This window comes from Lampetra fluviatilis, chromosome 61 (genome assembly GCF_964198595.1).
Source record: "Lampetra fluviatilis chromosome 61, kcLamFluv1.1, whole genome shotgun sequence".
Classification (NCBI taxonomy): domain Eukaryota; kingdom Metazoa; phylum Chordata; class Hyperoartia; order Petromyzontiformes; family Petromyzontidae; genus Lampetra; species Lampetra fluviatilis.
Genome location: NC_136335.1, coordinates 4,618,585 through 4,643,727, shown reverse-complemented (window position 1 = coordinate 4,643,727; position 25,143 = coordinate 4,618,585). Strand labels below are relative to the sequence as shown.

The 25,143-nt window shown below is 55.3% G+C and overlaps 1 protein-coding gene across 1 annotated transcript; it reads left to right on the top strand.

Moving 5' to 3' along the window:
• Positions 1-4,469: 4,469 nt before the first annotated feature.
• LOC144951262 (LIM/homeobox protein Lhx3-like) lies at positions 4,470-24,928 on the top strand. Its single transcript, XM_078881421.1, is given in 7 exon segments — positions 4,470-4,533; positions 6,337-6,508; positions 10,935-11,091; positions 11,093-11,258; positions 18,014-18,177; positions 20,399-20,603; positions 24,822-24,928. Coding segments are annotated over 7 exon segments (1,035 nt in total).
• The last annotated feature ends 215 nt before the right edge of the window (positions 24,929-25,143 follow it).

The following is a 25,143-nucleotide window of genomic DNA, read 5'->3' as shown; positions in this document are numbered from 1 at the left end:
CACCCCCCACCACCACCACCACCCCACCACCCACCACCACCACCACCCCCCACCCCCCACACCACCCCCCACCACCACCCCCCACCACCCACCACCACCCCCCACCACCACCACCACCCCACCACCACCACCACCCACCACCACCCCCCACCCCCCACACCACCCCCCACCACCACCCCCCACCACCCACCACCACCCCCACCACCACCACCACCCCACCACCACCACCCACCACCCACCACCACCCCCCCACCCCCCCCCACACCACCCCCACCACCACCCCCCTTAGTTCAGTTTGTTGTCCTTCCCCAGCACCTCCAATTTGCACGGTTTGGATACGTACGGTGCGAAAGAAGTTCCACACACGCGCACGTGCAGGCGGCCAGGGCCCCCCCCCCCCCCCCTCGCGTGTGAGTAGGCACCGCACGCGACACCGGTGACGATTGACTGACCCGGTCCTGGACCTCCCCTAGGCCGACTCAGCCTCAAATTAGTACCTGGTATGCGGTGTGTAGTAAACATCGTCACCGGGGAGACAAAGGCGGCCGGGCGTGGTGCTGGCCACCCAACCCACCCCCTCGTGTGCCGTGCCAGCTTTCATAGGTGCTGCTCGCTAACAGCACTTGCCCCAACAGTCTAAGGCTATACGGGGGGGCTTTGTCTTTGTTGCGTGGATGTGCGTGTGTGGTTCGGTTTTTCAGCGGGAGGTCTCACTCCGAATCAGCCGAGCGGCATTATCTCTTCATCGGTTGCGTAACGCTGCTTCCTAGAAGCTACCTGGTCTGTCGCTCCGCACGAAGCTTCGGGCGTTCTCGGACACAGTCATTCCCTCCCTTCTCTACGCTTGCGAAACGTGGACCCCCCCTAATGGAGCATCTTCGCCGGTTGGAAACATTTAGGCTGGCCTGCCTACGATCCATCCTGGGTTTAACCAGACTGGATTGTGTGAGGAGCTCACAAATCCTTGAAAGATCTGGGCAAAGTCCCATCGGTAATCTCCTCCGGCAGGCAAGGCTGCGTTGGCTGGGTCATGTAGCCCGCATGCCCAGCCACCGCATGCCTAAACAGCTTTTGTTCGGCCGGATCGAGGGGGCTAAACGGGCGCGGCACGGGCTAGAGAAGAGATGGAGTGATGTGGTACAGGAGGACGTGGAGCTGAGTGGACTTGCCGATTACTGGTACCAGCGGTGTCAAGATCGGCCTCAGTGGAGGAGGCTCGTGAAGGACGCTACTGGGCAGTTGGAGGCAGTCGCCCTTCAGCAACAACGGAGGGCGGAGGGAGCGACGCTCACAACAACGAGCGGAGCGCCGGGGTGGCTAAAGCACAGCAAGTTGGTACAGTAGGGGGCACAGGTGGTGCATCAGCCAGTCGTCTCGGTCATCTCGGTCAGTCGACCCGTGGCACCTGCTGGGTCTGCCCCGTGACCTCCTGCCAGCGGGCGTTCGACACTTCACGTGGCCTCAAGGTGCACTTGGCCTGGCACAAGCGTCGTGGTGACGTCACTGCCACTTAGTGGCGAATGGCGGTTGTTGTTGTTGTGTGTGTGTGTATGTATTGAGTGTGTATGTGTGTAAGTGTGTGTATGTGTGTGTGTATGTGTGTGTATGTGTAAGTGTGTGTATGTGTATATATGTATGTGTGTGTATGTGTGTGTATGTATGTGTGTATGTGTGTGTGAGTGTGTGTATGTATGTGTGTGTGTATGTATGTGTGAGTGTGTGTGTATGTATGTGTGAGTGTGTGTGTAAGTGTGTGTATGTGTGTGTGTATGTGTGTGTACGTGTGTGTAAGTGTGTACGTGTGTGTATGTATGTGTGTAAGTGTGTGTATGTGTGTATGTATGTGTGTGTGTACGTGTGTGTAAGTGTGTATGTGTAAGTGTGAGTGTGTATGTGTGTGTATGTATGTGTATGTGTGTAAGCGTATGTATGTGTGAGTGTGTGTGTGTATGTATGTGTGTATGTGTATGTATGTGTGTGTATGTGTATGTGCGTGTGTGTGTAAGTGTGTGTATATGTATGTGTGTATGTGTGTATGCATGTGTGTGTAAGTGTGAGTGTGTGTGTATGTATGTGTGAGTGTGTGTGTAAGTGTGTGTATGTATGTGTGTGTATGTATGTGTGTGTACGTGTATGTGTGTGTATGTGTGTGTGTGTATATGTATGTATGTGTGTATGTATGTATGTGTGTATGTGTGTGTGTGTATGTAAGTGTGTGTGAGTGTGTATGTATGTATGTATGTGTATGTATGTATGTGTATGTGTGTATGTAAGTGTGTGTACGTGTGTGTAAGTGTGTGTATGTGTGTGTGTGTGTGTATGTGTGTGTGTGTATGTGTGTGTATGTGTGAGTGTGTAAGTGTGTATGTATGTGTGTGAGTGTGTGTATGTGTGTATGTATGTGTGTGTATGTATGTGTATGTATGTGTATGTGTATGTATGTGTGAGTGTGTATGTGTGTGTACGTGTGTGTAAGTGTGTATGTATGTGTGTATGTATACGTGTGTGTAAGTTGTGAGTGTGTGTACGTGTGTATAAGTGTGTGTAAGTGTGAGTGTGAAATGCGAGGCTCGCTCCGCAGGACGCGCGCGTCCAATCGACATTCCCCTTCCCACTCAGAGCTCCTAATCCCGGGGGAGGGGGGCGGGGCTCGGGGGGAGTGGGGGGCGGGGGGAGTGGGGGGCGGGGGGGAGTGGGGGGAGGGGTCGCCTCTATAAGAGGAGGCAGAGGAACCCTGGGGACACGAGTGGACGGGCAGCAACTTCATGCAGGAGACCTCGCAAGCAGACGAGCTCAACCAGGAGACCTCAACCAGGGGACCTCATCCAGGGAACCTCATCCAGGAGACCTCGCAAGCAGAGGAGCTCAACCAGGGGACCTCATCCAGGAGACCTCGCAAGCAGAGGAGCTCATCCAGGAGACCTCAACCAGGGGACCTCGCAACCAGGGGAGCTCAACCAGGGGAGCTCAACCAGGAGACCTCAACCAGGGGACCTCATCCAGGAGACCACTCAACCCGAGGAGCTCAATCAGGGGACCTCATCCAGTAGACCTCGCCACCAGGCAACCTCATCCAGGAGACCTCGCAACCAGAGGAGCTCAACCAGAGGAGCTCAACCCGGAGACCTCAACCAGGGGACCTCAACCAGGGGACCTCAACCAGGAGACCTCATCCAGCAGACCTCTCAACCAGCAGAGCTCAACCAGGGGACCTCATCCAGGAGACCTCGCAACCTGAGGAGCTCAATCAGGGGACCTCGTCCAGGAGACCTCTCAACCAGAGGAGCTCAACCGGGGACCTCAACCAGGGGACCTCATCCAGGGAACCTCATCCAGGAGACCCTCTCAACCAGAGAAGCTCAACCAGGAGACCTCAACCAGGGGACCTCATCCAAGAGACTTCTCAACCAGGGGACCTCATCCAGGAGACCTCGCAACCAGTGGAGCTCAATCAGGGGACCTCATCCAGGAGACCTCGCAACCAGACGAGCTCAACCGGGGGACCTCATCCAGGGAACCTCATCCAGGAGACCTCTCAACCAGAGGAGCTCAACCAGGGGACCTCAACCAGGGGACCTCATCCAGGAGACCTCGCAACCAGACGAGCTCAACCGGGGGACCTCATCCAGGGAACCTCATCCAGGAGACCTCTCAACCAGAGGAGCTCAACCAGGGGACCTCAACCAGGGGACCTCATCCAGGAGACCTCATTCAGGGGACCTCACCCAGTGGTCTAACCAACGGGACTTTATTCAATGGTGTCTGGTGAAGGAAGCCCCCACCCAAGGTGATTTCATCCAGGGAACCTCAACCGGGGCCCACGGGGACCTCATCCAAGGGACCTCACTTAGGGGGTCTCATCCAAGGGACCTCACTCAGGGGGCCTCATCCAAGGGACCTCATTCAGGGGGCCTCATCCAAGGGACCTCATTCAGGGGGTCTAACTCAAGGGGTCTCACTCAGGGGGCCTCATCCAAGGGACCTCACTCAGGGGGCTTCATCCAAGGGACCTCACTCAGGGGGCCTCATCCAAGGGACCTCACTCAGGGGGCCTCATCCAAGGGACCTCACTCAGGGGGCCTCATCCAAGGGACCTCACTCAGGGGGCCTCATCCAAGGGACCTCACTCAGGGGGCCTCATCCAAGGGACCTCACTCAGGGGGCCTCATCCAAGGGACCTCACTCAGGGGCCTCATCCAAGGGACCTCACTCAGGGGGCCTCATCCAAGGGACCTCACTCAGGGGGCCTCATCCAAGGGACCTCACTCAGGGGGCCTCATCCAAGGGACCTCACTCAGGGGGCCTCATCCAAGGGACCTCACTCAGGGGGCCTCATCCAAGGGACCTCACTCAGGGGGCCTCATCCAAGGGACCTCACTCAGGGGGGCCTCATCCAAGGGACCTCACTCAGGGGGTCTTCCTCAAGGGGGGGGGGAGGAGGGGGCCTTGCCCGGGACCCGCCGTGCGCCATGAGCTGCGAGGTCGCGATGCTGATGGAGCAGGAGACGCCTCCTCCACGCGCCTCCTCGCCAGGTGCGTGCAGCAACCACACGCAGCGTGTACCCACCACGTGTACACACACACAGCGTGTACACACACACAGCGTGTACACACACACAGCGTGTACACACACACAGCGTGTACCATCACAGTGTTTACACACACAGCGTACCATCATATGTACACACATGTGTGGAGACACGGTGTCTCCCAAATGTGTCCCCTCGTCTCCCAAGTGTATCCAGATCTCCCAAGTGTCCCAACGTCTCCACGTGTGTCTCCGTGTCCCCCCCCTCCCCGTGTCTCCCCCTCGTGTCTCCGCACACTCCGTGTCTCCCCCCTCCCCGTGTCTCCCCCTCCGCGTGTCTCCCTCCCGTGTCTCCGCACGCCCCGTGTCTCCCCCTCGTGTCTCCGCACACTCCGTGTCTCCCCCCTCCCCGTGTCTCCCCCCTCCCGTGTCTCCGCACGCCCCGTGTCTCCCCCTCCCCGTGTCTCCCCCTCGTGTCTCCGCACGCCCCGTGTCTCCCTCCCGTGTCTCCGCACGCCCCGTGTCTCCCCCTCCCCGTGTCTCCCCCTCGTGTCTCCGCACGCCCCGTGTCTCCCCCTCGTGTCTCCGCACGCCCCGTGTCTCCCCCCGTGTCTCCCCCTCGTGTCTCCGCACGCCCCGTGTCTCCCCCGTGTCTCCCCCTCGTGTCTCCGCACACTCCGTGTCTCCCCCCTCCCCGTGTCTCCCCCCCTCCCCGTGTCTCCCCCCTCCCGTGTCTCCGCACGCCCCGTGTCTCCCCCTCCCCGTGTCTCCCCCTCGTGTCTCCGCACGCCCCGTGTCTCCCTCCCGTGTCTCCGCACGCCCCGTGTCTCCCCCTCCCCGTGTCTCCCCCTCGTGTCTCCGCACGCCCCGTGTCTCCCCCTCCCGTGTCTCCCCCTCCCCGTGTCTCCCTCCCGTGTCTCCGCACGCCCCGTGTCTCCCCCGTGTCTCCCCCTCGTGTATCCGCACGCCCCGTGTCTCCCCCTCGTGTCTCCGCACGCCCCGTGTCTCCCCCCTCCCCGTGTCTCCCCCTCGTGTCTCCGCACGCCCCGTGTCTCCCCCGTGTCTCCCCCTCGTGTCTCCGCACACTCCGTGTCTCCCCCCTCCCCGTGTCTCCCCCCTCCCCGTGTCTCCCCCCTCCCGTGTCTCCGCACGCCCCGTGTCTCCCCCTCCCCGTGTCTCCCCCTCGTGTCTCCGCACGCCCCGTGTCTCCCTCCCGTGTCTCCGCACGCCCCGTGTCTCCCCCTCCCCGTGTCTCCCCCTCGTGTCTCCGCACGCCCCGTGTCTCCCCCTCCCGTGTCTCCCCCTCCCCGTGTCTCCCTCCCGTGTCTCCGCACGCCCCGTGTCTCCCCCGTGTCTCCCCCTCGTGTCTCCGCACGCCCCGTGTCTCCCCCTCGTGTCTCCGCACGCCCCGTGTCTCCCCCCTCCCCGTGTCTCCCCCTCCGCGTGTCTCCCTCCCGTGTCTCCGCACGCCCCGTGTCTCCCCCTCGTGTCTCCGCACACTCCGTGTCTCCCCCCTCCCCGTGTCTCCCCCCTCCCCGTGTCTCCCCCCTCCCCGTGTCTCCCCCCTCCCCGTGTCTCCCCCCTCCCCGTGTCTCCCCCCTCGTGTCTCCGCACGCCCCGTGTCTCCCCCTCCCCGTGTCTCCCCCTCGTGTCTCCGCACGCCCCGTGTCTCCCCCTCCCCGTGTCTCCCCCTCGTGTCTCCGCACGCCCCGTGTCTCCCCCTCCCCGTGTCTCCCCCTCGTGTCTCCGCACGCCCCGTGTCTCCCCCTCCCCGTGTCTCCCCCTCGTGTCTCCGCACACGTGTCCAGGTGTCCCCGTGTGCGCTGGATGCTCCGCGCGCATCCACGGCCGCTTCTTGCTCCGCGCGGTGGACCTAGCCTGGCACCCGCGCTGTCTCCGCTGTGCGGAGTGCGGCGCGAGACTCACAGACACCTGCTACTCGCGAGACGGGAAGCTCTTCTGCCGAGACGACTTCTTCAGGTAGCGCGGAGACACGTGGGGAGACACGTGGAGACGTGTGGAGACACGGGGAGACACGGGGGAGATGTGGGGAGACACGGGGAGACACGGGGAGACACGGGGGAGACACGGGAGAGATGTAGGGAGACACGGGGAGACACGAGGGAGACACGGGGGAGACACGGGGGTGACACGGGGGGAGACACGGGAGAGATGTAGGGAGACACGGGGGAGACACGGGGGAGACGTGAGGAGACACGGGGAGACACGGGGAGACACGGGGGAGACGTGTGGAGACACGGAATGACACTGGGAGACACGGGGGAGATGTGGGGAGACGTGGGGAGACACGGGGGAGACACGGGGAGACACTGGGAGACACGGGGGAGATGTGGGGAGACACGGGGAGACACGGGGAGACACGGGGGAGACACGGGGGAGACGTGTGGAGACACGGAAAGACACTGGGAGACACGGGGGAGATGTGGGGAGACGTGGGGAGACATGGGGAGACACTGGGAGACACGGGGGAGATGTGGGGAGACACGGGGAGACACGGGGGAGATGTGGGGAGACACGGGGAGACACTGGGAGACACGGGGAGACACGGGGGAGATGTGGGGAGACGTGGGGAGACACGGGGGAGACACGGGGGAGATGTGGGGCGACACGTGGGAGACGTGGGGAGACACGGGGAGACACGGGGGAGACACGGGGAGACACGGGGGAGACACGGGGGAGACACATGGGAGACGTGGGGAGACACGAGGGAGACGTGGGGAGACACGGAGGAGACACGGGGAGACACGGGGGAGACACGGGGGAGACACAGGAGAGACGTGGGGAGACGTGGGGAGACACTGGGAGACACGGGGGAGACACGTGGGGAGACACGGGAGAGATGTGGGGAGACACTGGGAGACACGGGGGAGACACGTGGGGAGACACGGGAGAGATGTGGGGAGACACAGGGAGACACGGGGGAGACACATGGGAGACGTGGGGAGACACGAGGGAGACGTGGGGAGACACGGAGGAGACACGGGGAGACACGGGGGAGACACGGGGGAGACACAGGAGAGACGTGGGGAGACGTGGGGAGACACTGGGAGACACGGGGGAGACACGTGGGGAGACACGGGAGAGATGTGGGGAGACACTGGGAGACACGGGGGAGACACGTGGGGAGACACGGGAGAGATGTGGGGAGACACAGGGAGACACGGGGGAGACACGGGGAGACGTGAGGAGACACGTGGGGGAGATACGGGGAGACGCGGGGAGACGTGGGGGAGATACGGGGAGACGCGGGGAGACGTGGGGAGACACTGGGGAGACACGAGGAGACACGGGGGAGACACGGGGGAGACACAGGGAGAGACGTGAGGAGACACGGGGAGACGTGAGGAGACACGGGAAAGACGTGGGGAGACGTGGGGAGACACGGGGGAGACGTTGGGAGACACTGAGAGACACGGGGGAGACACGGGGAGACGTGGGGAGACGTGGGGAGACACGGGGGAGACGTGGGGAGACACTGAGAGACACGGGGGAGACACGGGGAGACGTGGGGAGACGTGGGGAGACGTGGGGAGACACGGGGGAGACGTGGGGAGACACTGAGAGACACGGGGGAGACACGGGGGAGACACGGGGAGACGTGGGGAGACGTGGGGAGACACGGGGGAGACGTGGGGAGACACTGAGAGACACGGGGAGACACGGGGGAGACACGGGGAGACGTGGGGAGACGTGGGGAGACACGGGGGAGACGTGGGGAGACACTGAGAGACACGGGGGAGACACGGGGAGACGTGGGGAGACACTGAGAGACACGGAGAGACACGTGTGGAGACACGGGGGAGACACTGGGGAGACACTGGGGAGACACGGGGAGACAAGGGGGAGATGTGGGGAGACACTGGGGAGACACGGGGAGACACGGGGGAGACACGGGGGGAGACACGGGTGAGACACGGGGAGACACGGGGAGACGCGGGGAGACGTGGGGGAGACACGGGGGAGATGTGGGGAGATGGGGGGAGACACGGGGAGACGTGGGGAGACACGGGGGAGACACGGGGGAGACACATGGGAGACACGGGGAGACACGGGGAGACACAGGAGAGACGTGGGGAGACACGGGGGAGACACGGGGGGACACGTGGGAGAGACACGTGGGACACGTGTTGAATGTTAGGTGTGTAACGACAACGTTGCATCATCACCGCCGCGAGCAGTATCCAGCATCAATCCGATGCTGGATGAAGGCCTCGCCACTCCACGTCAGCAGACAGATCTTCCTCGCTCAGTCCCGCGGGCATGGAGGTGCCACGGCACTGACTCCTCCAACTCTGGCTGTCGCCTGATGGTGCCGGTTGCAATTTTGCCGGCGGAATGTCGTACGCGCATTGCTGAGCGTCGTGGGTTTACTCTCCAGCGCGCCGCCGGTGTTGCTGTACGATTAACGAATTATACTAATAGGAGTTTTTCCCCTTTTTTTCTGGCAACGAAACTGACACCTTTAGCAAGGAATAATGCTTACATTAACCACAATACTTGCAGTCAAATGGAAGCAAAAAACACAACTCTGATAATTTATGCATTGTCTTTGAAACGGATTGGTCCACACCAGAGACAGCTTTCTTTAGAGCCTAGTCTCATATGGTGTTCGACCAGATGACGCCAAAAGGCGTGCGAAACAAGTATAACCCGTAAAAACAAAGTGTTTCACTATACAGTACATCCTTTATATGCGTGGCGGCTAGAGTCCTCTCGTCCTCTGGCTTGAGATGGCTGCCACCTATGGGTCAGATGATTGCATGGCAGCATTAAGCAATTGGTAATTACATATAATATTTTTGTCCTAAAAAGTGTAAAATTTTGGAAAAAAAATTTCACGAACATTAATTGTCACGCACAACGAGTCTGTGTGCAAAATGTCAGCTCGATTGGATCACGGGAAGTGGGTTAAAAAACGACCGAAAGATTTGCACGGTCGTAAGCAAGCAAGCAAGTGAACTTAATATAAAGGATTTAAAAAGGGGAAAAACCCTATTAGTATATGTTGGTACTGGCAAAAGAGGTCCCATGATGATTAACGAATTGGCAAGGGTTTTGTTTAGGTGGCAAAACCTTAATAACACTGGTCACCAACAAAAAAAAACATTGTTTTCTGGCCTGGACTTTTGCAGCTGTTCTAGACTAATTTCAGGGTGCCGATTCCAAATCTGAGCTCAGATTTGCTCTATCACATCTCATTTTATGCTATCGGCATACCCCATTTTCATTGATTTTACCCAAAATTAACTCTGTCACTTAAGATTGCAAGTTGTTGCGAGTCGGTGACTGCTTTAGTGTTAAAATACGGTGCTGTATTTTTTAGGATAGTGTGTTTATAATATCATTTTATGTAGATATCCATATTTATTTAATATTTTTCTTCCGCAGTTTTTATTGAAAATGCAATATTTGGTATCTCAAAAACCTGATGCGATGGACAAAAACTGATGCCAGATTTGGAATCACCTTAAAAAAGTTGGAATACCTTATGCCAGAAAAAGTGTGTCGACCAGTGTAATTGGTTGTGTCGGGTGGTGGCGGGTTCAACGACACGTTCAGATGTACGCGATCTCACCTTCTTGTTAAACTGTTCTTAGACAATTAATCTACAAACAAAAAAAACATTGTAACAGGTAAGGCCCCAAGTGAGATGTGTAGCTATTTGTTTGTCAGAACCGACCTCACCATCACAAATGATAGCCCAACATCATCACCATCATCGTGTGGGGCATTTATAGCCGCCAACTCGGAGGACCCGGAGAAAAATCCACGCGACCACGGGGAGAGGGACACGCAAACTCGAAATATACAGCAGCAAGTGTCAGGGTCGGGATCGAACCCACGACCTCCTGTACACCACGTCTCCCCCCTCCACTTATCCCCCCCCCCCCCCACGTCTCCCCCCCCCCCCCACGTCTCCCCCCCCCCCACGTCTCCCCCCCCCCCCACGTCTCCCGCCCCCCCTGCACGTTTCCGCCCCCCCCACGTCTCCCCCCACGTCTCCCCCCCCCACGTCTCCCCCCCCCCACGTCTCCCGCCCCCCCTCCACGTCCCCCCCCCACGTCCCCCCCCCCCACCTCCACGTTTCCGCCCCCCCACGTCTCCCCCCCCCTCCCTCCACGTCTCCTCCCCCCTCCCTCTCCACGTCTCCCCCCCCCCCACGTCCCCCCCCCCCACGTCCCCCCCCCACGTCCCCCCCCCCACGTCCCCCCCCCACGCCCCCCCCTCCACCCCCCCTCCCCCCCCCTCTGCCCCCCCCATCGCCCCCCCCCCCTCCCCCCCCTCTGCCCCCCCCCCTCCCCCCCCCTCTGCCCCCCCCCCTCCCCCCCCTCTGCCCCCCCCATCGCCCCCCCCCCCTCCCCCCCCTCTGCCCCCCCCCCCCCAGGCGGTTCGGCACCCGCTGCTGCGGCTGCTCCGAGGGCATCGCCCCGGGCGAGTCTGTGCGGCGCGCGCGCGAGCGCCTCTACCACGCGCGCTGCTTCGCGTGCTGCGCATGCGCGCGGCGCCTCGTCACGGGGGATCGGTTCCTGCTGCTGCCAGAACGCGCGCCTCGTCTGCCTGGCTCACCTGCCCCCGCCTGCTGCTCAACAACAACAGCAGCAACAACAACAGCAGCTACAACAACTACAACTACAACAACTACAACAACAAGATGCTCACCACGGGACGGCGGGAGGCACCGCGCAGCGTCAACACGCGGAGACCGGTGGTGCTCATCGCTACCCTCACCACCTCGCTCACCACCCTCACCACCCACTCGCTCACCACCCTCACCACCTCGCTCACCACCCTCACCACCCTCACCACCCACTCGCTCACCACCCTCACCACCTCGCTCACCACCCTCACCACCCTCTCACCCACTCGCTCACCACCCTCACCACCTCGCTCACCACCCTCACCACCCACTCGCTCACCACCCTCACCACCTCGCTCACCACCCTCACCACCCTCACCACCCACTCGCTCACCACCCTCACCACCTCGCTCACCACCCTCAACCACTCGCTCACCACCCTCACCACCCTCACCACCTCGCTCACCCTCACCACCCTCACCCACTCGCTCACCACCCTCACCACCCTCACCCACTCTCACCCACTCACCCTCTCACCCCCACCTCCCTCACCCCCTCGCCCCCACCTCTCTCACACCAGCTTGGTGTACCATGCTGTACCTTACCGTGCCGTACTCTAACCGTACCGTGCCGTACCTTTTCGTACAATAACCGTATCGTAACCTCGTACAATAGCCGTGTCGTAACCGTGCCGTATATTACTGTGTCGTAACCGTGCCGTACATAACCGTGCCGTAACCGTGCCGTAACCGTGCTGTATATTACTGTGTCGTAACCGTGTCGTAACCGTGCCGTATATTACTGTGTCGTAACCGTGTCGTAAGCGTGCCGTATATTACTGTGTCGTAACCGTGTCGTAACCGTGCTGTATATTACTGTGTCGTAACCGTGTCGTAAGCGTGCCGTATATTACTGTGTCGTAACCGTGCCGTACATAACCGTGCCGTAACCGTGCTGTATATTACTGTGTCGTAACCGTGCCGTACATAACCGTGTCGTAACTGTGCCGTACATAACCGTGCCGTAACCGTGCCGTAACCGTGCTGTATATTACTGTGTCGTAACCGTGCGGTATATTACTGTGTCGTAACCGTGTCGTAACCGTGCTGTATATTACTGTGTCGTAACCGTGCGGTATATTACTGTGTCGTAACCGTGTCATAACCGTGCTGTATATTACTGTGTCGTAACCGTGTCGTAACCGTGCTGTATATTACTGTGTCGTAACCGTGTCGTAACCGTGCTGTATATTACTGTGTCGTAACCGTGTCATAACCGTGCTGTATATTACTGTGTCGTAACCGTGTCGTAACCGTGCTGTATATTACTGTGTCGTAACCGTGCTGTATATTACTGTGTCGTAACCGTGTCATAACCGTGCTGTATATTACTGTGTCGTAACCGTGTCGTAACCGTGTCATAACCGTGTCGTAACCGTGCTGTATATTACTGTGTCATAACCGTGCTGTATATTACTGTGTCGTAACCGTGTCATAACCGTGTCGTAACCGTGTCGTAACCGTGCTGTATATTACTGTGTCGTAACCGTGTCGTAACCGTGCTGTATATTACTGTGTCGTAACCGTGTCGTAACCGTGTCGTAACCGTGTCGTAACCGTGCTGTATATTACTGTGTCGTAACCGTGCCATATATTACTGTGTCGTAACCGTGTCATAACCGTGCTGTATATTACTGTGTCGTAACCGTGTCGTAACCGTGTCGTAAACGTGTCGTAACCGTGCCGTATATTACTGTGTCGTAACCGTCCCGTATATTACTGTGTCGTAACCGTGCCGTATATTACTGTGTCGTAACCGTGCCGTACATAACCGTGCCGTAACCGTGCTGTATATTACTGTGTCGTAACCGTGTCGTAAACCGTGCCGTATATTACTGTGTCGTAACCGTGCCGTACATAACCGTGCCGTAACCGTGCCGTAACCGTGCTGTATATTACTGTGTCGTAACCGTGTCGTAACCGTGCCGTACATAACCGTGCCGTAACCGTGCCGTAACCGTGCTGTATATTACTGTGTCGTAACCGTGTCGTTACCGTGCCGTATATTACTGTGTCGTAACCGTGCCGTATATTACTGTGTCGTAACCGTGCCGTATATTACTGTGTCGTAACCGTGCCGTACATAACCGTGCCGTAACCGTGCCGTAACCGTGCTGTATATTACTGTGTCGTAACCGTGCCGTATATTACTGTGTCGTAACCGTGCCGTACATAACCGTGCCGTAACTGTGCCGTAACCGTGCTGTATATTACTGTGTCGTAACCGTGCTGTATATTACTGTGTCGTAACCGTGCCGTATATTACTGTGTCGTAACCGTGCCGTACATAACCGTGCCGTAAACCGTGTCGTAACCGTGCTGTATATTACTGTGTCGTAACCGTGCTGTATATTACTGTGTCGTAACCGTGTCGTAACCGTGCGTTATATTACTGTGTCGTAACCGTGTCGTAACCGTGCTGTATATTACTGTGTCGTAACCGTGTCGTAACCGTGCTGTATATTACTGTGTCGTAACCGTGTCGTAACCGTGCTGTATATTACTGTGTCGTAACCGTGCTGTATATTACTGTGTCGTAACCGTGTCATAACCGTGCTGTATATTACTGTGTCGTAACCGTGTCGTAACCGTGTCATAACCGTGCCGTACATAACCGTGCCGTAACCGTGCTGTATATTACTGTGTCGTAACCGTGCCGTATATTACTGTGTCGTAACCGTGCCGTATATTACTGTGTCGTAACCGTGCCGTACATAACCGTGCCGTAACCGTGCCGTAACCGTGCTGTATATTACTGTGTCGTAACCGTGTCGTAACCGTGCTGTATATTACTGTGTCGTAACCGTGCTGTATATTACTGTGTCGTAACCGTGTCATAACCGTGCTGTATATTACTGTGTCGTAACCGTGTCGTAACCGTGTCATAACCGTGCCGTACATAACCGTGCCGTAACCGTGCCGTAACCGTGCTGTATATTACTGTGTCGTAACCGTGTCGTAACCGTGCCGTATATTACTGTGTTGTAACCGTGCCGTATATTACTGTGTCATAACCGTGCCGTACATAACCGTGCCGTAACCGTGCTGTATATTACTGTGTCGTAACCGTGTCGTAACCGTGCCGTATATTACTGTGTCGTAACCGTGCCGTATATTACTGTGTCGTAACCGTGCCGTACATAACCGTGCCGTAACCGTGCCGTAACCGTGCTGTATATTACTGTCGTAACCGTGTCGTTACCGTGCCGTATATTACTGTGTCGTAACCGTGTCATAACCGTGCTGTATATTACTGTGTCGTAACCGTGTCGTAACCGTGTCGTAAACGTGTCGTAACCGTGCCGTATATTACTGTGTCGTAACCGTCCCGTATATTACTGTGTCGTAACCGTGCCGGTATATTACTGTGTCGTAACCGTGCCGTACATAACCGTGCCGTAACCGTGCCGTAACCGTGCTGTATATTACTGTGTCGTAACCGTGTCGTAACCGTGCCGTATATTACTGTGTCGTAACCGTGCCGTACATAACCGTGCCGTAACCGTGCCGTAACCGTGCTGTATATTACTGTGTCGTAACCGTGTCGTAACCGTGCCGTACATAACCGTGCCGTAACCGTGCCGTAACCGTGCTGTATATTACTGTGTCGTAACCGTGTCGTTACCGTGCCGTATATTACTGTGTCGTAACCGTGCCGTATATTACTGTGTCGTAACCGTGCCGTATATTACTGTGTCGTAACCGTGCCGTACATAACCGTGCCGTAACCGTGCCGTAACCGTGCTGTATATTACTGTGTCGTAACCGTGCCGTATATTACTGTGTCGTAACCGTGCCGTACATAACCGTGCCGTAACTGTGCCGTAACCGTGCTGTATATTACTGTGTCGTAACCGTGCTGTATATTACTGTGTCGTAACCGTGCCGTATATTACTGTGTCGTAACCGTGCCGTACATAACCGTGCCGTAACCGTGTCGTAACCGTGCTGTATATTACTGTGTCGTAACCGTGCTGTATATTACTGTGTCGTAACCGTGTCGTAACCGTGCGTTATATTACTGTGTCGTAACCGTGTCGTAACCGTGCTGTATATTACTGTGTCGTAACCGTGTCGTAACCGTGCTGTATATTACTGTGTCGTAACCGTGTCGTAACCGTGCTGTATATTACTGTGTCGTAACCGTGCTGTATATTACTGTGTCGTAACCGTGTCATAACCGTGCTGTATATTACTGTGTCGTAACCGTGTCGTAACCGTGTCATAACCGTGCCGTACATAACCGTGCCGTAACCGTGCTGTATATTACTGTGTCGTAACCGTGCCGTATATTACTGTGTCGTAACCGTGCCGTATATTACTGTGTCGTAACCGTGCCGTACATAACCGTGCCGTAACCGTGCCGTAACCGTGCTGTATATTACTGTGTCGTAACCGTGTCGTAACCGTGCTGTATATTACTGTGTCGTAACCGTGCTGTATATTACTGTGTCGTAACCGTGTCATAACCGTGCTGTATATTACTGTGTCGTAACCGTGTCGTAACCGTGTCATAACCGTGCCGTTCATAACCGTGCCGTAACCGTGCCGTAACCGTGCTGTATATTACTGTGTCGTAACCGTGATGTAACCGTGCCGTATATTACTGTGTTGTAACCGTGCCGTATATTACTGTGTCATAACCGTGCCGTACATAACCGTGCCGTAACCGTGCTGTATATTACTGTGTCGTAACCGTGTCGTAACCGTGCCGTATATTACTGTGTCGTAACCGTGCCGTATATTACTGTGTCGTAACCGTGCCGTACATAACCGTGCCGTAACCGTGCCGTAACCGTGCTGTATATTACTGTCGTAACCGTGTCGTTACCGTGCCGTATATTACTGTGTCGTAACCGTGCCGTATATTACTGTGTCGTAACCGTGCCGTATATTACTGTGTCGTAACCGTGCCGTACATAACCGTGCCGTAACCGTGCCGTAACCGTGCTGTATATTACTGTGTCGTAACCGTGCCGTATATTACTGTGTCGTAACCGTGCCGTACATAACCGTGCCGTAACTGTGCCGTAACCGTGCTGTATATTACTGTGTCGTAACCGTGCTGTATATTACTGTGTCGTAACCGTGCCGTATATTACTGTGTCGTAACCGTGCCGTACATAACCGTGCCGTAACCGTGTCGTAACCGTGCTGTATATTACTGTGTCGTAACCGTGCTGTATATTACTGTGTCGTAACCGTGTCGTAACCGTGCGTTATATTACTGTGTCGTAACCGTGTCGTAACCGTGCTGTATATTACTGTGTCGTAACCGTGTCGTAACCGTGCTGTATATTACTGTGTCGTAACCGTGTCGTAACCGTGCTGTATATTACTGTGTCGTAACCGTGCTGTATATTACTGTGTCGTAACCGTGTCATAACCGTGCTGTATATTACTGTGTCGTAACCGTGTCGTAACCGTGTCATAACCGTGCCGTACATAACCGTGTCGTAACCGTGCCGTATATTACTGTGTCGTAACCGTGCCGTATATTACTGTGTCGTAACCGTGCCGTACATAACCGTGCCGTAACCGTGCCGTAACCGTGCTGTATATTACTGTGTCGTAACCGTGTCGTAACCGTGCTGTATATTACTGTGTCGTAACCGTGCTGTATATTACTGTGTCGTAACCGTGTCATAACCGTGCTGTATATTACTGTGTCGTAACCGTGTCGTAACCGTGTCATAACCGTGCCGTACATAACCGTGCCGTAACCGTGCCGTAACCGTGCTGTATATTACTGTGTCGTAACCGTGTCGTAACCGTGCCGTATATTACTGTGTTGTAACCGTGCCGTATATTACTGTGTCATAACCGTGCCGTACATAACCGTGCCGTAACCGTGCTGTATATTACTGTGTCGTAACCGTGCCGTATATTACTGTGTCGTAACCGTGCCGTATATTACTGTGTCGTAACCGTGCCGTACATAACCGTGCCGTAACCGTGCCGTAACCGTGCTGTATATTACTGTCGTAACCGTGTCGTTACCGTGCCGTATATTACTGTGTCGTAACCGTGCCGTATATTACTGTGTCGTAACCGTGCCGTATATTACTGTGTCGTAACCGTGCCGTACATAACCGTGCCGTAACCGTGCCGTAACCGTGCTGTATATTACTGTGTCGTAACCGTGCCGTATATTACTGTGTCGTAACCGTGCCGTATATTACTGTGTCGTAACCGTGCCGTACATAACCGTGCCGTAACCGTGCCGTAACCGTGCTGTATATTACTGTGTCGTAACCGTGTCGTAACCGTGCTGTATATTACTGTGTCGTAACCGTGCCGTACATAACCGTGCCGTAACCGTGCCGTAACCGTGCTGTATATTACTGTGTCGTAACCGTGTCGTAACCGTGCTGTATATTACTGTGTCGTAACCGTGCCGTACATAACCGTGCCGTAACCGTGCCGTAACCGTGCTGTATATTACTGTGTCGTAACCGTGTCGTAACCGTGCTGTATATTACTGTGTCGTAACCGTGCTGTATATTACTGTGTCGTAACCGTGTCGTAACCGTGTCATAACCGTGCTGTACATTACTGTGCCGTAACCGTACTGTGTCGTAACCGTGCCGTAACCGTGCCGTGCCGTAACCGTGCTGTACATTACTGTGCCATAACCGTACTGTGCCGTAACCATACCGTGCTGTAACCGTGCCGTAACCGTGCCGTGCCGTAACGGTGCCGTAACCGTGCTGTATATTACTGTGCTGTAACCGTGCCGTGCCGTCACCGTGCCGTGCCGTAACCGTGCCGTAACCGTGCTGTATATTACTGTGCTGTAACCGTACCGTGCCGTCACCGTGCACGCAGACCCGTCGGGCGCCGCGGAGGGTCCGACCAAGCGGCCCCGCACCACGATCTGCGCGCGGCAGCTGGAGGCGCTGCGCGGGGCCTACAAAGCGACTCCCAAACCCCCTCGCCACGTGCGGGAGCGACTCGCCAGCGAGACCGGGCTCGACATGCGGGTGGTGCAGGTGGGTGGGTGGGGGAGTGGGTGGGTGGGTGGGTGAGTGGGTGGGTGGGTGAGTGGGTGGGTGGGTGAGTGGGTGGGTGGGTGAGTGAGTGGATGAGTGGGTAAGTGGGTGGGTGAGTGGGTGGGTGGGTGGGTGAGTGGGTGGGTGGGTGGGTGGGTGGGTGAGTGGGTGGGTGGGTGGGTGGGTGAGTGGGTGGGTGGGTGGGTGGGTGAGTGGGTGGGTGGGCGGGGGAGTGGGTGGGTGAGCGAGCGGGTGGGTGGGTGGGCGAGCGGGTGGGTGGGCGGGCGGGCGGGCGGGCGGGCGGGCGAGTGAGTGAGTGGGTGAGTGGGCGGGTGAGCGGGTGGGTGGGTGGGTGAGTTGGTGGGTGGGTGGGTGAGTGGGTGGGTGGGTGAGTGGGTGAGTGAGTGGGTGGGTGGGTGGGTGGGTGAGTGGGTGGGTGGGTGGGTGAATGAGTGAGTGAGTGAGTGGGTGAGTGAGTGGGTGAGTGAGTGGGTGAGTGGGTGGGTGGGTGAGTTGGTGGTGAATGAGTGGGTGAGTGGGTGGGTGAATTAATGAGTGGTTGAGTTGGTAGGTGGGTGGTGAGTGAGTGGGTGAGTGAGTGGGTGAGTGAGTGAGTGAGTGGGTGGGTGGGTGAGTTGGTGGTGAATGAGTGGGTGAGTGGGTGGGTGAATTAATGAGTGGTTGAGTTGGTAGGTGGGTGGTGAGTGAGTGTGGATGGGTGGGTGAATTAGTAGGTGGGTGAATAAATGGGTGAATGGGTGAGTGATTGAGTGGGTGGGTGAGTGAGTGAGTGAGTGGGTGAGTTGGTAGGTGGGTGGTGAGTGAGTGTGGGTGGGTGGGTGAATTAGTAGGTGGGTGAATAAATGGGTGAATGGGTGAGTTATTGAGTGGATGGGTGGGTGAGTGAGTGGGTGAGTTGGTAGGTGGGTGGTGAGTGAGTAGGTTTGGTGAATTAGTGGGTGGGTGGGTGAATGAATGGGTGAATGGGTGAGTGGATGGGTGAGTGAGTGTAAGTGAGTGTGTGAGTGGGTGAATCAGTGGGTAAGGGGTGTGCCAGTGAGTGGTTGTGCGGGTGGTTGTGTGGGCGATAGGGAGTTTGTGGGTGGGTGGGTGAATGAATGGGTGAGTGATTGAGTGGATGGGTGAGTGATTGAGTGGATGGGTGAGTGATTGAGTGGATGGGTGAGTGAGTGGGTGAGTGTGTGGGTGGGTGAGTCAGTGGGTAAGTGAGTGAGTGATTGAGTGGGTGTGTGGGTGGTTGTGTGAGTGGTCGTGCGGGTGAGAGTGTGCGGGTGAGTATACAGGTGATAGGGAGTCTGTAGGCGGGTGGGTGAATGAATGGGTTAGTGATTGAGTGGATGGGTGAGTGATTGAGTGGATGGGTGAGTGAGTGTGTGGGTGTGTGAGTGTGTGAGTCAGTGGGTGAGTGAGTGTGCGAGTGATTGAGTGGATGGGTGAGTGAGTGTGCGAGTGATTGAGTGGATGGGTGAGTGAGTGGGTGAATGGGTGAGTGAGTGGGTGAGTGTGTGGGTGTGTGAGTCAGTGGGTGAGTGAGTGTGCGAGTGATTGAGTGGTTGTGCGAGTGGTCGTGCGGGTGAGTGTGTGCGGGTGAGTATACAGGCGATAGGGAGTCTGTGTGCGAGTGGGTGAATGAATGGGTGAGTGATTGAGTGGATGGGTGAGTGAGTGTGTGGGTGTGTGAGTGTGTGAGTCAGTGGGTGAGTGAGTGTGCGAGTGATTGAGTGGTTGTGCGAGTGGTCGTGCGGGTGAGTGTGTGCGGGTGAGTATACAGGCGATAGGGAGTCTGTGTGCGAGTGGGTGAATGAATGGGTGAGTGATTGAGTGGATGGGTGAGTGAGTGTGTGGGTGTGTGAGTGTGTGAGTCAGTGGGTGAGTGAGTGTGCGAGTGATTGAGTGGATGGGTGAGTGAGTGTGTGGGTGTGTGAGTGTGTGAGTCAGTGGGTGAGTGAGTGTGCGAGTGATTGAGTGGATGGGTGAGTGAGTGTGCGAGTGATTGAGTGGATGGGTGAGTGAGTGGGTGAATGGGTGAGTGAGTGGGTGAGTGTGTGGGTGTGTGAGTCAGTGGGTGAGTGAGTGTGCGAGTGATTGAGTGGTTGTGCGAGTGGTCGTGCGGGTGAGTGTGTGCGGGTGAGTATACAGGCGATAGGGCGTCTGTGTGCGAGTGCTCCGCCGAGCCCCGTGTGTGTGCGCACGCGCCCAGGTCTGGTTTCAGAACCGGCGCGCCAAGGAGAAGCGAATCAAGAAGGACGTGGGCCGGGAGCGGTGGGGTCCGTCGGTCGCCGCCCCGGGCTCCGGCCGCGCGGGGAGGGGTCGATCCCGCACCCCGAGGCCCCACCAGGAGGCGAACCCCGGCAAGGCTGTCCACAGGGACCCACCGCCACCCGATTGCAGCCACCACCTGGGGGGTGAGCGCTGGCGGGCTCCGGATTTTACGACCGTTTGCCGAGTTGTCGCCGCGCGTCGATTTACGACGCCCACAATTTGATTTACGACGACCAAAATCCGATTTACGACGCCAAAAATCCGATTTACGACGCCCCAAATTCGATTTACGGAGACCGAAACTCGATTTACGACGTCCAAAAGTAGATTAGCGACGCCCAAAATCTGATTTACGACGTCCAAAAATCGATTTACGCCGCCCACAATTCAATTTATGCCACCCACAATTCGATTTACGACGCCTAAAATCCAACTTACGACGCCAAAAAATCGATTTACGACGCGTTTTGAACAGAGCCGGCCCTCGTGTTCCGCCGTGACTTGGCCTGGAGCTTCGAATATTGTCGAGGGCGTTTGTGCGTCGATGTTTACCGATTGAAGCCTGTTAGATATTGCCGATGAAAGCGAGGGAAAACAACACACACGCACATCGGGCGAGTGGTAGTGTTTCACATCACTGGACTTTTTTTTGCCACTTTAAAACGTTAAAATAATATTTTAAAAATACTTTTTTTTTTTTACACGCTTTAATGAAATGTACCGTACGAGTAATGGCAAAACTCCACGACTCCAGGAAGTGGCCCCGAAGCTGTGGTGATTTACAGCCAACGTCAGTTGAGCGTGGACAATTAGACCCAAGCCGAAACATAACATGTAAAAAAGATGGTTTAAAAAAAAAGTGTATTTTTATGATAGAATATAGTATTGTCATCAGTATGACATAAGTATACCAAGTTTGCAGTCGATACGACATTGGGAAGTGGGTTAAAATTGAGTTACAAGATTTGATAAAAGCGTGTAATAAAATAGGAATAGGTTGACCCTTTCTGGCAATGAAACAGGTGTTAAAATTTCTATTTAAAGCTTTCGTGACTGCAGGGATTCATCTTCTTGGTTCTTTCGGTAAAGTCACGTAGAAGGGAAGTAATAAAAATAATTAAAATAAAACATAATAAAATAATTCTCACGACGTTTCTTCCACAACGCAAGCAGGCGTCCTCATTTTATTTTTATTATTTTATTATGTTTTATTTTATTATTTTTATTGTTTTCATTCTACGTGACTTTACCGAAAGAACCAAGAAGAGGTGTTAAGATGTTCAAACATCAAACGGGGGGGGGGGGGGGGGGACTCACCGGGCATCAAGTAGTCTGCATTAACCACACGCACTTGTGGTGAACATAGTAGTGTAGTGTATAGTGTAGTGTATAGTGTAGTGTATAGTGTAGTGTATAGTAGTGTATAGTGTAGTGTATAGTGTAGTGTATAGTGTATAGTGGAGTGTATAGTGTAGTGTATAGTAGTGTAGTGTATAGTGTGTAGTGTATAGTAGTGTATAGTGTAGTGTATAGTGTATAGTGGAGTGTATAGTAGTGTAGTGTATAGTAGTGTATAGTGTGTAGTGTATAGTAGTGTATAGTGTAGTGTATAGTGTATAGTGGAGTGTATAGTGTAGTGTATAGTAGTGTATAGTGTAGTGTATAGTAGTGTATAGTGTAGTGTATAGTAGTGTATAGTGTAGTGTATAGTGTATAGTGGAGTGTATAGTGTAGTGTATAGTAGTGTAGTGTATAGTGTGTAGTGTATAGTAGTGTATAGTGTAGTGTATAGTGTATAGTGGAGTGTATAGTAGTGTAGTGTATAGTAGTGTATAGTGTGTAGTGTATAGTAGTGTATAGTGTAGTGTATAGTGTATAGTGGAGTGTATAGTGTAGTGTATAGTAGTGTATAGTGTAGTGTATAGTAGTGTATAGTGTAGTGTATAGTAGTGTATAGTGTAGTGTATAGTGTATAGTGGAGTGTATAGTGTAGTGTATAGTAGTATAGTGTGTAGTGTATAGTAGTGTATAGTAGTGAAGTGTATAGTGTATAGTAGTGTATAGTGTAGTGTATAGTGTATAGTGGAGTGTATAGTGTAGTGTGTAGTAGTGTAGTGTATAGTAGTGTAGTGTGTAGTGTATAGTAGTGTAGTGTATAGTGTGTAGTGTAGTGTATAGTGGAGTGTATAGTAGTGTAGTGTATAGTGTAGTGTATAGTGGTATAGTGTAGTGTATAGTGTAGTGTATAGTAGTGTAGTGTATATTAGTGTAGTGTATAGTGTAGTGTATAGTAGTGTAGTAGTGTAGTGTATAGTGTAGTGTATAGTGGTGTAGTGTATAGTGTAGTGTATAGTAGTGTATAGTAGTGTAGTATATAATAATGTAGTGTAGTGTATAGTAGTGTATAGTATAGTGTATAGTAGTGTATAGTGTAGTGTATAGTAGTGTATAGTGTAGTATATAGTAGTATATAGTAGTGTATAGTGTAATGTACAGTAGTGTATAGTGTAGTGTATAGTAGTGTATAGTGTAGTGTATAGTGTATAGCAGAGGTGTGGACTCGAGTCATGTGACTTGGACTCGAGTCAGACTCGAGTCATGAATTTGATGACTTGCGACTCGACTTGGACTTGCATAACAATGACTTTGTCCCACCTCTGGTGTATAGAAGTGTCGTGTATAGTAGTATATAGTGTAGTGTATAGTAGTGTGTAGTGTATAGTGTAGTGTATAGTAGTGTATAGTGTAGTATATAGTAGTATATAGTAGTGTATAGTGTAATGTATAGTAGTGTATAGTGTAGTGTATAGTAGTGTATAGTAGTGTCGTGTATAGTAGTATATAGTGTAGTGTATAGTAGTGTGTAGTGTATAGTGTAGTGTATAGTAGTGTATAGTGTAGTGTATAGTAGTATATAGTGTAGTGTATAGTAGTGTGTAGTGTATAGTGTAGTGTATAGTAGTGTATAGTGTAGTGTATAGTAGTATAGTGTATAATAGTGCAGTGTATATCGACGTGAGGCTGTAACAGTCCGAGACTTTTGGTGCCCGAAGCAGATTCTGAGTGACGCTGCTGCTGCTGCTGGGTAGGGTCCTATCGTGAGCTTCAGTACAAGGCGAGGTTCGGGAGGATGGGGAACATGGTGGTGGTGGTGGTGGGGAACATGGTGGTGTAGGCGCGATGGCAAAGGCAGGCTATGTTATCATTTGTCCTCCTGGCGAAAGGGATTCCGATGAAGAGTCCGGCGAAGCGGTGACGATGACGATGAGGTTCGGACAATGACGGTGTTGGCGGTGGTGACGGTGATGACGGTGGTGACGGTGTTGGCGGTGGTGACGGTGATGACGGTGGTGACGGTGTTGACGGTGTTGACGGTGGTGACGGTGGTGACGGTGTTGGCGGTGGTGACGGTGTTGACGGTGTTGACGGTGGTGACGGTGGTGACGGTGTTGGCGGTGGTGACGGTGTTGACGGTGTTGACGGTGTTGACGGTGGTGACGGTGTTGACGGTGTTCACGTTGGTGACGGTGGTGACGGTGTTGACGGTGTTGACGGTGGTGGCGGTGTTGACGGTGTTGACGGTGTTGACGGTGGTGGCGGTGGTGGCGGTGTTGACGTTGGTGACGGTGTTGACGGTGTTGACGGTGGTGACGGTGTTGACGGTGTTGACGGTGGTGACGGTGGTGACGGTGGTGACGTTAGTGACGGTGTTGACGGTGGTGACGGTGTCGACGGTGTCGACGGTGTCGACGGTGTCGACGGCGTCGACGGCGGTGACGGCGTCGACGGCGGTGACGGCGTCGACGGCGGTGGCGGCGTCGACGGCGGTGGCGGCGGTGACGGCGTTGACGGCGGTGACGGCGGTGACGGCGGTGACGGCGGTGACGGCGGTGACGGCGGTGACGGCGTTGACGGCGGTGACGGCGGTGACGGCGGTGACGGCGGTGACGGCGTTGACGGCGGTGACGGCGGTGACGGCGTTGACGGCGGTGACGGCGTTGACGGCGGTGACGGCGGTGACGGCGTTGACGGCGGTGACGGCGTTGACGGCGTTGACGGCGGTGACGGCGTTGACGGCGTTGACGGCGGTGACGGCGGTGACGGCGGTGACGGCGGTGACGGCGTTGACGGCGGTGACGGCGTTGACGGCGGTGACGGCGGTGACGGCGTTGACGGCGGTGACGGCGTTGACGGCGTTGACGGCGTTGACGGCGTTGACGGCGGTGACGGCGTTGACGGCGGTGACGGCGTTGACGGCGTTGACGGCGTTGACGGCGTTGACGGCGGTGACGGCGTTGACGGCGTTGACGGCGTTGATGGCGTTGACGGTGTTGATGGTGGTGGTGGCGATGTCTCCACAGGACTGGCCCAGCTGCCCTCCGAGGTGGTGCTGTATGGAGGAGCCACTGGGCCTCCCGCCTCGCGGTCCCCCTGGTTCGAGATGGACACGGGGATCGCGCTCTACTGAGCGGGGTGCGGGTCTCGGGGTCCGTCAGTCTGGGACGGAGGCCCTGCTCAGGGATGGTATCTCCTTGGTCCAGGGAAGCAGGGAACGCAGCCCCTGGCCGTGAGCGAGAATCGAACTCGGACCGCCGCTTTCGTAACCGCTACACCACCGCTCCCCCAAACACACAAAAACAAAGATCCCCCGTGTAGCCTCAACAGGCTGTCCGGGGCAAGTGC